This window comes from Hemibagrus wyckioides, linkage group LG29 (genome assembly GCF_019097595.1).
Source record: "Hemibagrus wyckioides isolate EC202008001 linkage group LG29, SWU_Hwy_1.0, whole genome shotgun sequence".
Taxonomy (NCBI): Eukaryota; Metazoa; Chordata; class Actinopteri; order Siluriformes; family Bagridae; genus Hemibagrus; species Hemibagrus wyckioides.
Window position 1 is genome coordinate 11,152,783 of NC_080738.1, and position 13,816 is coordinate 11,166,598.

The window sequence follows — 13,816 nt, forward strand, 5'->3', positions numbered from 1 at the left end:
CCTGAATATCTTCTGTTCTGGAAACACAAAAAATCTTGGCAAGCTACAATACAGGCACGCGGTTATCCTTTTACTATACAGTTTAAAGGGTTCTAGCTATAGTCTATATGAACCGTGATGTCTACTGAACAACTAGTCATAATAATGCAGCAGAGTCAAAACAAATATAATAAACAAATCTAACAGTCAAAACAAATGAAATGTGTTTCATGCAATATGTCTGTAACTCAGTAGGTTAGAGAGTAGCTGTGAGTATGCAAGCTGCCACTGCTGGGCCCTTGAGTAAGGCTCTTAACCCTCAACTGTTTAGTTGTATAAAATGAGATAAATATAAGTCGCTCTGGATAAGGGTTTCTTCAAAACTCCGTAAATGTTGAAATGCTGGCAGCACTCCCCTCAGGAAAAGACATTTTGTCTACAACTAAAGAAAAAGAATTTTCTTTATTTTTTATTTACTTTAGCTGAGAAAAATGTCATGTAGTCTGCAACATTCACAGCTTTCACTGTCCAATCTGAAGGGCTGACTTGAAATGGCATCTAAGGCACTAAATATCACTTCTTTTATATTATGCCAGCCATGTTGGGACTGTTTTTGAAGTGAAAATGTGTTGCTTGTGGCAATCTCTGTCTTACTCAAGATTCACCTTATTATTATTATTATTATTATCTAGAGTATATATCAGTGCAAATACACTGGGCTCTAATCATTTAAATTGTGTCACAGGTGTGTTCTGAATTTGAATTGTTCTAGCTCAGGACGAGTTTGCAATAAAATGAATCCCAGGAACTGGCAGGAAAGTGAATTACCATCTTATATGGTGCTCTAAGTGGTTTTTGAGAATGAATTAAGACACTATACATCCACAGGGCATCAATCTGAGTGGAGGGCAGAAGCAGCGAGTGAGTCTGGCTCGAGCAGCCTACAGCTCTGCCGATGTGTTCCTGTTGGACGACCCGCTCTCTGCTGTTGACGCTCACGTGGGGAAACATCTGTTTGAGAAGGTGATTGGACCCAATGGCCTGCTTAAAAATAAGGTATGTGAAATATCTCAGTCAGTGGAGCTAATTAGGATGAATGACCGTTGCTCGGATGAATACCTGCTCGTTCAGAATGTTTTAGTTTTTCATTATAAGAGCTTTGTACCACCTTCTATCCAGCAACATTCTTACTGGGTTGAATGAATAGGTGATGATCTATGCAAATGATTGTGTTAAGACATTGGACTTCTGATCAGAATATCTTGTGTTCAAATCCCAAGAAACACCAAGCTGCCACTGCTGGGCCCTTGAGCACAGCCCTTAACACTCAACTGCTCAGTTGTATAAATGAAATAAATGTAAGCCGCTCTGGATAAGGACATCTGCCAGATAGAAGAAACTGTACATGTTTCTTAATTTTCTTATAAAAATATACAGCTACATAAGAACATACACTTCACTCCTATGATTCTGTATATATCTTCTCTATGTATATAGTCACAATTATGTGGACACCAGAACAATTACATACATGTGCTTTTTAAACACATTGATGATGCTTTGCTGTTGTAATAATCTTCCATCTCCTGGCATTCAGTTAGATTTCAGAGTGTGGCTGTGGGGTGGGTTGAGGAGGTCTGGTGTATAGTCACCTTTCCCGTTTATCCCAAAGCTGTTCAGTGGGTGTTGAGGTCAGGGTTCTGTGCAGGACACACTCTCAAGTTCTTCCAGTTTCCTGCCATGCTGGAATAGGTTTTTGGCCTCTTAGATCCAGTGAAGAGAAATAATCCCTACAGCATATATTGACATTCTAGACAATTCTATGCTTCCAACTTCATGGAAACAGTTTGGGGAATGACTTCATATGGGTGAGATGGTCATGTGTCTATAGACTTTGGCCATATAGTACGCATATGTCTATACACTGTATTTAATAAATGTCATATAAATGCTAGTAGCTTTTTATTTCATTTGGAAATATAAGCTTTATTACAGTATATATCTCAAATTTGGTAAGAGTTATTAACCAGCAGAAAGGTTTGTATTATACAGTAAGTGATTTGAAGATTTCTACATATCAAAATCTCATGTACTGATTCCATACTGGAGACCATCTATTTATTCTGTACATCTTTTATTCTGAAACTTTTCTTCGCTTTGTTTTTCAGACTCGTATCCTGATAACTCATGGGATCAGCTTCCTGCCACATGTGGATGAAATAGTTGTCTTAGTGGATGGCGTCGTGTCAGAAGTTGGGTCATATAACAGTTTACGTGCCAGCAAAGGTGCTTTCTCTGAGTTTCTGGACACATATGCTAAAGAGGAGAACAAGTCTAATGCACAAAAAGGTAAGCTTTTCATTTATAAACATTTCATGACATGGGCTGGACATATCAGTAGCCAGAGACACCTGCCACATGTAGGTTTTGTGTCCAAGCTGTTTTTTATTTATTTTATTCATAGAGGATAAGTAGGTTACTCTGATACACTGTACATCATGTTGACTTGAATATTTTTAATATATTTATTTAATATGTTTATTTAATATTGAATATATTTTACATATTTAAAATGAATATTTTATGAATATTCAAATGCTGCCCAGAAATGCTGTAAATGTAGCACACCTACATGGCAGGCTATATCTAGTTGTATGTATAACAACTTCTACAGTGGAAACTTGGCATATGAATTTAATTCGTTCTGGAGGCGACTTTTTAAGGCAAAAATTTGTGTTGCAAAATGAATTTTCCCATAAGAAATAATGGAAATGCAGATAATCCAAAAATAAGACCAATATTACCAATGTTACCTGTATGACTGCTTACAAAGAATTGACCCAAGCCAAGCATTCCATGTCAAGGTTCCTCACAGGAAGTTGTGCCACCAAATATTATAAATAACAATAGCTTATGAATGCACGCCGAAGGCAACGTTGCTATCATGGGTTGACTCTTTTGAAACAGGTTTCACTGACTGAAAATAAACTGGCTCACTTTGTTTGGCTTCGGTTAGCTTTCCACCTACGCTAAAAAATTTTGAATGGCTCCTGGGTTTACATACAGCTTAGCCAACGTCTGCTTCAGTTTGTCCATATGCCGAAAATGCTTTGTATGCCGATGCAAATTTCTTGCAAAACTTTTCTTAAAGTGAAAATTTGTAAGGGAGGGCATTCGGATGCCAAGGTTCCACTGTACTTGGCAAATTAATTAGCATACTAAGATACCGGACAATCATTTTGGTGTGAGAGTGGTATATTCTCATAATGTTGCAAGCCCTAGATCTTATGGGGTCACAGCTGTCCTTATAAATGTATAAGTTATTAAATCTCCTGACCAGACTTGTTAGTTGATTTGTTCTCCTACTCAGAAGCATTCAAAGAAAAGACAGTTGAATTGTTTTTTTTTGTCTCTTTAAAGAAATTCCAGGAAGTCCTTCAGTTTATTTCAGATTGGTTCCACTTGATGAAACCTCTTTCACTTAATTGCTTTTCTCAGACTCTGCTTCAGATATTGAGGAGGTTGACATTATTCCTGAGAGTCACGATCCCCAGCCCGACAGTCCTGCTGAGGATGTAGTGTCTGTCATGTTGAAGAGAGAAAACAGCTTACGTCACAGCCAGCGCCATTCAATGCGCAATGGCAGGTGTGTTTACACTCCACATGCTCCCAGTAATTTATGTCAGAGTATAGACTTTTCTGCACAGCCTTTAGTTCCTATCCGAGTGAATGGCATATAGGAATACAGCCACCTTTTATTTGGCGAACAAAAACGGATGATAAGTGCTTAGTGTTAGTTACCAAGCAACTAGTTGTAGGTCTATTATCTTCAGGGGACATCACTCACCTGCCATGTGCTTTGGCATTTACAGTCCTCATCCTTCTAACACACCATATTCAAAAGCATCATTCAACAGTTCTTTCCTTATTCTTATTTCACCATATTGCTAATTCCTCAGACAACAGCCTATGACTAATCTGTGCAGTGCAGAATGTATTTCTTTTAACATGTTCACGTGTAATAAATTGTTTCTCCTTCAATTAGCATAAAGGTAAGAAGGAACAGCTCAGCTCGGACTAAAAAAACAGTAGAGGAATCCAAGAAAGGACAGCGGCTGATTGAAAGGGAAACAATGGAGACTGGACAGGTATGTTAGAAATCTAAATTCCTCCTTTATTTAATTTCTGCAAAAAATATTTAAAGCTCCAGACTTGAGTTGCTTCATTGAAGAGACTTTTGTTCTTGAAAACAAAGCTGAGCTATGATGCAACATGTGAGTAATTTGGATGTTATGCAGTTTCTAGTGTTTAAGTTCTGTCCTCCATTTTGTTTTAGCAAATATTGTGATGTTAAAACAATTACTATGATGTTAAACTATAGACTGTGATATTAATATGTATAGTAAACTTATAGAATTGATTGCACTATACTATGGAGTCTTTTACTTGGTCACATTTATGCCCTGATACAAGCAGAATTGAAATATCTCAGGTCTTTTTCTTTTTTTTTTACCCCCATTTTTATTTAATAACTATAACAATACTGGAGTGCAGAGATAAAACACTCATAATGTCTGCTATAACTACAAACCTTCTATTTTTTTTCCCAACCAGGTCAAGTTATCTGTGTATCTGCAATACCTGAGATCTCTTGGCTGGGGCTACGCCACCACATTCATTATCGTTTACTTCATCCAAAATTTGGCCTTCATAGGTCAGAACCTATGGCTGAGCGACTGGACCAATGATGCTACTAAGTATCCCAATGGAAGCAGCTACCCTGCTCATATCAGAGATATGAGAATTGGAGTATTTGGAGCACTTGGGGTGGCACAGGGTATTTACACATTCATTCTAAAATGAAACACGTGTAAGAAATATGACTGCATTATTTATAATCATTTATCCTTAGTATGTGCCTGTTCATGGTCACTCTGGGTTATATCAGTTAAATTATATGAGTCGAATAGAACAGACAAAAAAAACTACAAAGCTAGACAACGAGACTAGACATGTTAGAGGTAAACTTACTAACAGTCCAGGGTTAGAACTGGAGGAATGGCTTTATCAAAAGTTTGGAGTATGATGATCACGTAAGCAGTCATGTGACTTGGTGTTGGTTAGCTAAGGACTCTGGAAAGTGAGGTTCATTGATTCGGTACCAGTGACACACACACACATGAGTAATATTTCTGATCTTTTTTGAAAAGATTTTATTTCACACCTTAGCAAGTAAGTTCAAGCGTACCATTTTTAAGGAATTAATTTTTACCGAACAACGTTTTTAGCAATAGAATTGACAGACCAACACTGAAAAGTGGAAATGTTCCATAGAATCTATATTTCTTCCTCAGGTGGAACAAATCCAAATGGTTTGACATTATAAATCCGTTGATGCTTTGGGATTTTTTAATCCATTTTGCTCCAGAATTTGCATTCAAAACTGTCTCCTGAGACGTCCTCTTTACGCAGAAGGGATAAGCAGATATTTCACAGATTTTAAGTGCTGCCTTATGCATCTTGGCCTAATCTCTTGGAACCCAGCATTGTTGACGTTTCCTGTCTATATCAGCACACTTCAACAAAAATTTTCACCCAAATACTAACTAAATACAACAGACTGAATTATTTCGACAAATAAGAACAGACAATGCAGCCACTGTTAGGACATTTTCCACTGAAAGATTTTGTGAAGGGTCTTTTTCAGGCATGCATCTTTCAACATCTGCAGATTTTAAACGGAAATGTCTAAATTAGGCTTTCAGAAATGGCAAGAGAAAACAAAAGATTAGTGAAGACAGCACAGATGTCAGCCAGATGTTCAGAGATACATTAAGATGGATAAACTGAATGTACTGGAGTTGTTAATAGGGCAATGACGTTTTTGTGGTGTTGAAATTATGGGAGTTGAAGGGCACTTAAAATTCATCTACACTAAAATATTGGAATCAAATTTAGTGACAGAACACACTGATCAGCTATAACATTAAACCCACCTGTCTAATACTGTGTAAGTCTTGCTAGTGCCACAAAAACAGCTCTGACTCGTCTTCTGACCTCTGAAGGTGTGCCGTGGTATCTGGCACCAAGATATTAGCAGCAGATCCTTGTAAGTTGCGAGGTGAATGTCGCCTTCATGGATCGGGATTGACCAGCACCTAACAACAAACAAAGTAGCCTTATTTAGCATATATACATTACTGCACAGTGAAAGTCTTTCTTTGCATATCCCATCCTTGGAGGGTGGGGGTCAGAGCACAGGGTCAGCCATGATGCAACTCTTTGTCATGTTCCTCAAGCCATTCCTGAACAATTTTCAGTACATTGTCCTGCTGAAAGAGGATATCAGGGATGCTTTCAAGGATAATGATCAGTATTATTCACATCACCTGTCAGTGGTTTTTATGTTATGGCTGATCGGTGTATATGTGCTCTCGGTGCTGTTAGACAGCTGTTTATGTCTACGCCTAAAACTGATGTGCTGCACATCAGATACTGGTTTTTTTAATGGCGACAAGGAGAACCAACGGTGTAATTCAGTATCACATTGCAGCACGTTTAAAGGAAAGCTTGACCTTGAAATATTGAAATATTTTTGATTCTTGTGTTACAATGTTAACTGCTTAGGAGTAAGCTTTTCAGCAATTTTAAAACATTAAAGATCACAATGTTAATCATAATGATTAGTAGATAGATAGATAGATAGATAGATAGATAGATAGATAGATAGATAGATAGATAGATAGATAGATAGATACTTTATTTATCCCAGTGGGAAATTGGAAATTTACACCAATGGGAAATTTAGGCCTCCTGGTGGTCCAGTGGCAGGAGCCCGTGTTCTCATTGCCATGGCCCGGGTTCGATTCCTGGGCAGAGTGCCAACCCAGCCACTGAAGAGTTAACTCTCAGTGCTGGTCTGAAGCCCGGATAAAGATGGGAGGGCTGCGACAGGAAGGGCATCCGGCATAAAACCTGTGCTAAATCACGTGGATCAAATGATCCGCTATTGCGTGGGTCTTTCGATGTGGGAATACGTATGTAGTATTTGCAGTCCTGATCTGCAGCACTTGGGTCAGTGAATCCTCGTCCATGATCAAGATTCACTTCTCTCTCTTTCACCAGATCAAGTGTTTGAGTGAGTGACCCCAAAAATAGAGCTCTTGAGAGGTTTTGTGCTCTTGCAGTTCTGCTTTATTTTAAGAAAATTCTTTGCTAGTCTATTAACTGTTAGTTCTGTCTGGAGAATGTTATATTTTTTATAGTGCATCAATAAATGCCATTTATTCCTATGAATAGAAATCCAATTAACATTGAAATTAAACATTTTTAATTGGCAATCAATCAACCAAGACCAGTGATTTAAATTAATAATGAAATTTGGCTCCGCAAAAAAAATAAGGAGTTAAGAATCTAAGTAGGTGTCACTGTTTGATTTGACTTCAAATCAAAATGTGATGTTTTTCTGTCTGCTTCAGGTTTTTTTGTGTTTCTCGGCACTTTGCTCCTGGCTGATGGAGCAATTCGTGCCTCCAGAATTTTGCACAGTCGATTACTGAACAACATCCTCAGAGCACCAATGCTGTTTTTCGACACCACACCGTCAGGAAGAGTGGTCAACCGCTTTGCCAAAGTGAGTCTGAAACTGCAATTCCACTATCAAGAACTTTTTATGTTTCATTTATCTGAAAAATCTTCTTTTTTTTTTTTTTTTTTATAAAGTGTGTACTAAAAATGACTTGGTAAATGTTGATGTTAATGTTTTGTCATTAAGAGTTTTGTGTTAGAAACTGTTCACCGAAGCAGACCAGTGGACTCGGAAGTAGTGTTCAGCAGGAATGTTTTATTGGAGATCAGAACACACTATGGTGGTCATCGAGACCAGTGAAAAGGAACATATGTCGCAGTTTTAAAGGCATTGAATGGCAGGCCTTGAAAGTGTGACAATACAAAAGCCTAGAGATGATACTCTTAAACAAAAACCTCCAAGGGGAGGTAGACATCACAGGGGTCAACTCCCTAGTATGACAATGCAAAAGCCTAGAGGTGATACGCTTAAACAAAGCATTGAATGGGAGAAAGATCCCCGGAGTCGACCCCAAACTGTCAGCTAGTTGACAGTTCCTGATCACCATCTGATTTTAGTGGTGAGAGCTGGGATATGTAAATGGTTATTCAAAGAGCATTGTATGTTACAATAGACTCTAGAGTGACCTCAAAATATGTTTTCCTACAAGATCTTCTAATACTTTTGGAAAGTATTTTTTAGATCTGGCCAAAAGTTTGAGAACACCTGACCATCACACCCATATGTGTTTTTTTCCACACAGCATTGCTGCATTGCATTAAAAGCACAGACTTGGCTTTGTGTGCTGTAATATTACAATTTTAAAGTGGAAGAGCTTGAATGGCCTGCACAGAGCCCTCTCTTATACTGTAACTCTTCTTGTATTGATTTTGTTGTGCTGTCCTGTGTATAAGCATTGTCACGCTTTAAGTCTGCAACTGAAAACATCGCCCTATCGAACACTATTTGGATGAACTGGAACTCTGACAGCACCATGAGCAAACTGAAACTGGTGGAAGAGTAGAGCAAAGTAAAATGGGATGTTTAAAAAAAAAAAAAAAACTTTTGGCCAGCAGCATATAATTAATAACCAGATGGCAGCAGGACCAACCTGTATTTCTGTCCTATTCTTGATCCAAGATGGTGCTGATGAGGTCTGCCGCCGTGACATGGCTGCTCTGACCATGCTTCGTTTGTTTATGATTATTTTCACTAATCTAACCAATTTCTGTTTTCATTTTTAGATCAGTTTTGAAAGAAAGTACAGCTAATTTTATTTTATTAATTAATTATTTTATTTTATTTTATTTTATTTTATTTTATTTTATTTTATTTTATTTTATTTTATTTTATTTTATTTTATTTTATTTTATTTTATTTTATTTTATTTTATTTTATTATTTATTTATTTTTATTTTATTTTTAAATCCCATTCATTTCCATGAATTTGGAATATTTTTTATAACGCAGGCAGCCGCAAAAAGCATTTCACTGCATGTCAAATTCACATTCAGATTATTTCAAAATGTAAAAATTTCAAATTTATTTGTCACGTAACCAATCCTACACAGTACAACATGCAGTGAAATGCTTTTTTACAACCGTCCTTGATATAAAAATAGAGCCTATTAATGAATAAAGTTAAAAGAATAAAAATAAGCCACAAATAAGATACAGTATGATGAAAAAAAAAAATAGAACTATTATAGGTGGAAATATGGCAGAGAATTGCAATAGAAATATTAAAATGAAAAAAATATATATAGAAAAGGTAGAATCTGAATACAGGGATTTCAGTGATCTGAATATGGTAGAGTGATTTGGTATAAATATGAATATAGAATGTTACATCTATAGGTAAAGTGAGTAGTTTCCAAATTTGTCGTGCCGTGTATGATTGCGCATTGACTAATACAATTTGAATTGGAATTTATTCTTTACCTCTACATGTGTATATGAAGTACATGGATTTTAAAAGCGTGTCTTTTTCTCATTTAGGACGTACTTACTGTGGATGAGATGATCCCCGTGTCTTTCCGTTCTTGGATCCTCTGTCTGTTTGGTGTCCTTGGCACCTTATTTGTCATCTGTCTTGCCACTCCACTTTTCACAGCGGTCATTGTGCCTCTTGCTGTGGTCTATTACTTTGTGCAGGTAATACTGTGTCCAAATTTTGATAATGCAACCAAATATTTATTTTAGATTACAGACTTTGAGGAAGGCTGATTTTTGTAACACTGGCCAAAATTTCATTCACAACTTTTGAATGCTTCAAAAAAAGCCCAATCTATAGGAAACATTTAGAAATTTCTCTTTTCATTGAATTTAATAGTTAAATATTCCTGATTCAGGATAAAAGTATGTTGGCATGAACATGGCAGAAGGTCTCTATGTTCCTCCATGTTGTTCTGTGTTGCAGAGGTTCTATGTGGCCACTTCAAGGCAGCTGAGGCGATTAGACTCTGTTTCCCGTTCTCCTATCTACTCCCATTTTGGAGAAACGGTAGCTGGCCTTTCCGTCATTCGAGCTTACAGACATCAGAAGCGCTTTCTGGAATACAACAAAGTCACTATTGATAACAACCTCAAGAGCATCTATCCTTGGATTGTTTCTAATCGGTCAGTGTCTTTGAAACTTGTTTATTTATTAGATTGTGTTATATTAGATAAGATATCCATATAGGATTTTCTTGTTGATTTTGATATTGCAGATGGCTAGCTATCCGGCTGGAATCCCTGGGTAATCTGGTGGTGTTTTTCTCAGCGTTGTTCGCAGTGATATCTCGAGATTCCCTGGATAGTGGGTTGGTCGGATTATCCATCTCGTACGCCCTAAATGTAAGACCGTAATTTATAAGACAATTTTGTATCTATCTATCTATCTATCTATCTATCTATCTATCTATCTATCTATCTATCTATCTATCTATCTATCTATCTATCTATCTATCTATTTTCTTTACCTCTTAAACATATAACAATTGCTTAAGTGTGGAGGTTTATTCATTCTCTATTTTTCATTGTGGCCATTCAACACAAAGAAGATGGCTTACTTTCTGTCTTCTCTGTTGAAAACCCTTTAGGTGACTCAGACACTGAACTGGCTTGTGAGAATGACATCAGAGCTGGAGACAAACATCGTGGCCGTGGAAAGAGTCAGCGAATACACGAATATTAATAATGAGGTACGGCTTAAGCTGCTACAAGAGAGACTTCAGACTTTTATTTTTTATTAAACTAAGGCATTCATTCAGTTAATTTATCCATTCATTCATTTATCGTTTAGCAACTACTTTATGCTGGCATAAATCAATTCCAGGAAAAATTGCCACAAGGATGCCTAGTGTTCGAAGATAACTAAATTATTCTCAATGACTTTTAATCTTTTCCTGCCCTTCGAAGTGTGTTAAAGCATGGTTACCGGCTGTGCTGTGATATTAACACCTGGGGTAGAATATCACCTATTCTGTGAATGCTTTATTTCAGGTGTCATTTACTGCACCTGTAATTAGAAAGAAGGAAAATATAAAGCGAAGTCTATTATTAGCACAAGTGTAAATATACCAGAGCAATCTTTCACTCTTTGTGATTATTCTTTATTGCTGTCTACGGAAAAGGGTTTACATGTGCCTTGATATGAACTTACAAAGAGATATATGATTTAGATTTGAGAGATTTTCTTTTTCCAAACTGTGTCAAGGCTCCATGGATCACAGATAAATGTCCTCCAAAAGACTGGCCTACTTTAGGAAAGATCCGATTCGAGGACTACAAGGTCCGATACCGACCTGAGCTGGAGCTTGTTCTTCATGGCATCACCTGCAACATCGAAGACACTGAAAAGGTAAAGCATTCTCAAGGTTAGGGGTGTCACAATACACCGGTATGATGAGAGGTGCATCTGCAGTTGGCTGGCCACATATATAAAGTAACACCACAAAAATCCATGTTATAAGTAAAACGTTTTTTAAAAACAGGATGTAAGGGTTGATTTATTTTTCTGTGATCACATGTCTGCAAGCATCAAAATGTCAATGGCATGATCGCTCGCACAGGGCGAAGTGTTTATACTCACAGTCAGTACATTGTCATGCACAAGATAATCCATTAGTAACTGTCTGATTGAAAAGCATTTATGTAAACACCTCAATCGATCTGATTTAAATTATGAAATAGAAAATTTGCTAGGTAGGTTGGGAAGGCATTGGACTACTGATGAGAAGGTTCAGATCCCAGGTCCACCAAGCTGCCTCTGCTTTGCTGAGCAAAGCCCTTAACCATTAATTGCTCAGCTGTATACAATGAGATAAAAATGTAAACCTCTCTGGATAAGGGCATCTGCTAAATGTAAATGCTTGGATCTGGCTGTTTTCCCAATCAGATTGCAAAATTTCCTGCCAGTGCCATGGTGTTAACATGATGACAGATGCTCCGGGTTTGCAACGGTGTTTTGCTCAGGAATATACATAATACAAAACATCTGAATCACATTGCAATGATTATGGTACATATATATATATATATATATATACCTATAAACAGTGCTTAAAATCTGCAGTTCATTCAAAATGATAGGAGCATACCTTCTGTATTGTGAGCTGGTGTTGCATGAATGAATTTTATTCTTTAACATTATCCCATTTACACTTCAGATATATTTTGAGCAATGCTGCACTGAATTTGATTAAACCCATGAAAGAACATCTCACCAAATCGATTCCAAGTACGTAACCCAACCAGGCACATGCCAAAAAATCAGTGGGCTGTAATTAGCTTGTGGGAGTGCTGGCACCTGTCTCTGCATGCCACACTTCCCCATAATCCACCTCTCTGTATTGTGACAAAAAGACACAAATGCACGTTAATGTAGCAATAGAAAGCAGCTCATGACATGACCCCTTTCTGGCAGGACTCCTTAGAATATAAATAGCACAAAATTAATTATTCATTGCAAAGCCTTGCCTAACATTGTGGTTGTATACCTTTCACATCAATGCCTTGTTATCCTGCTGCTGGTCTAATCTGGATTTGATCTCTGTCTCTTGGTTAAACCTTTTGGAACAGAATCTACTCATGCTCTAACCACTGCATGATTTCCAGGAGTGATTCTCCTTTGTTGCTAGGATTTTGTATTGAAGTGCCCTCAGTATTTCAGTATGTGGATCTCTCTCTCTCTCTCTCTCTCTCTCTCTCTCTTTGAGTCTTGTTTGTTACTTGGTGTAATAACAGCACAGAGCACCATAATTTATTGAAGACTTCAATTCAGCAGCACATATAGAGCAACTTTATTGAAATAAATAAATAAATAAATAAATAAATAAAAGATGGTAGAATAGACTGGATTGCATCGCTCTTGCTCTGCTCTCGGAGGTATAGGCATTTTCATAGGCATTGTCACCCTCTAAGACTGCAACACTAAACGCTCAGTATGTCAATGACTGATAAAAATAAGAAATTAAATTAAACACTTTTCATCTGATGTATAAGAAGCTGAGGTCTGATGTAGCCCTTTCCTCCATGGCATTGAGTTCTGAAAGTTGGTGTTTGGATCAGTTTGATGGTACGCAGGAGTAAGTTGCAGCTTTAAAATGTCATGGCACTGCACAAACAACTATGTGTCATCTGCGGAGGAGAAAGGCTGGATGTTATAAAGGAGAAACTTATGTACATTACAAGGTTGAGAAGGTTCATAGGAGTCATAGGGGCTATATGTGTGTACACTAGGTATGAGCACTATGTATAATTTCCTGGGTGGTTTCTAAGAAGCTATGGTGACAGACTGATCTAATGATGCTGAGGGAACTAGAATGTGTTCCACCACATGCTGGGATGAGGAGATTGCTAGCATTCTGAGTGCTAAAAAATGAGACAGGAGGTTGAATGTATTTCAGAATTTCAGATGGCCTGCTGTGTGGACAGGGGAGACAGGAGATCGTTGTGTAATTATGGCAGGAACCTGATGCCACTGTCCATCAAAGGACACACACACAGACACATGCATCTTGAAAATTCCTGGATTATTAGGCGAAAGTCAGAATATTGAATTAGAATGCCTGGTCTTGTTCAGTAAACCCAGATGTGCGGAACATGAAAAATGTAATGCCCGGGTTCACTGGTCCCCATTAGGATAGACAAGTGGCATTTGCGTATGAGAAAACTGAGAGCTTGTGTCCCACCTGCCTAAAAGGTTAGGTGACAGTCAAAAGTATTTGAATCCTGGGGTGTGGTGTCCTAAAGGCTATGCTGGCTTCAAAATGGCTTTAAAACCTG

The 13,816-nt window shown here is 37.5% G+C and overlaps 1 protein-coding gene across 5 annotated transcripts in view; it reads left to right on the plus strand.

The window, feature by feature from the left end:
- abcc2 (ATP-binding cassette, sub-family C (CFTR/MRP), member 2) overlaps positions 1–13,816 on the plus strand; it is a 73,807-nt gene that overhangs the window by 49,203 nt on the left and 10,788 nt on the right. For 4 of the 5 annotated variants that reach the window (XR_009204062.1, XM_058384905.1, XM_058384907.1 and 1 more), the window contains 11 exons: positions 868–1,035; positions 2,148–2,328; positions 3,478–3,625; positions 4,025–4,127; positions 4,594–4,816; positions 7,458–7,612; positions 9,545–9,700; positions 9,966–10,165; positions 10,258–10,384; positions 10,630–10,731; positions 11,247–11,390. Coding sequence is in view for 4 of the 5 variants with exons in the window: in XM_058384905.1 (XP_058240888.1) it covers positions 868–1,035; positions 2,148–2,328; positions 3,478–3,625; positions 4,025–4,127; positions 4,594–4,816; positions 7,458–7,612; positions 9,545–9,700; positions 9,966–10,165; positions 10,258–10,384; positions 10,630–10,731; positions 11,247–11,390 (1,707 nt within the window). In the remaining variant the exon portion in view is untranslated. Of the gene's footprint in view, positions 1–867; positions 1,036–2,147; positions 2,329–3,477; positions 3,626–4,024; positions 4,128–4,593; positions 4,817–7,457; positions 7,613–9,544; positions 9,701–9,965; positions 10,166–10,257; positions 10,385–10,629; positions 10,732–11,246; positions 11,391–12,198; positions 12,270–13,816 lie in introns of all 5 variants that reach the window. The other variant, XM_058384908.1, reaches the window with a different exon arrangement.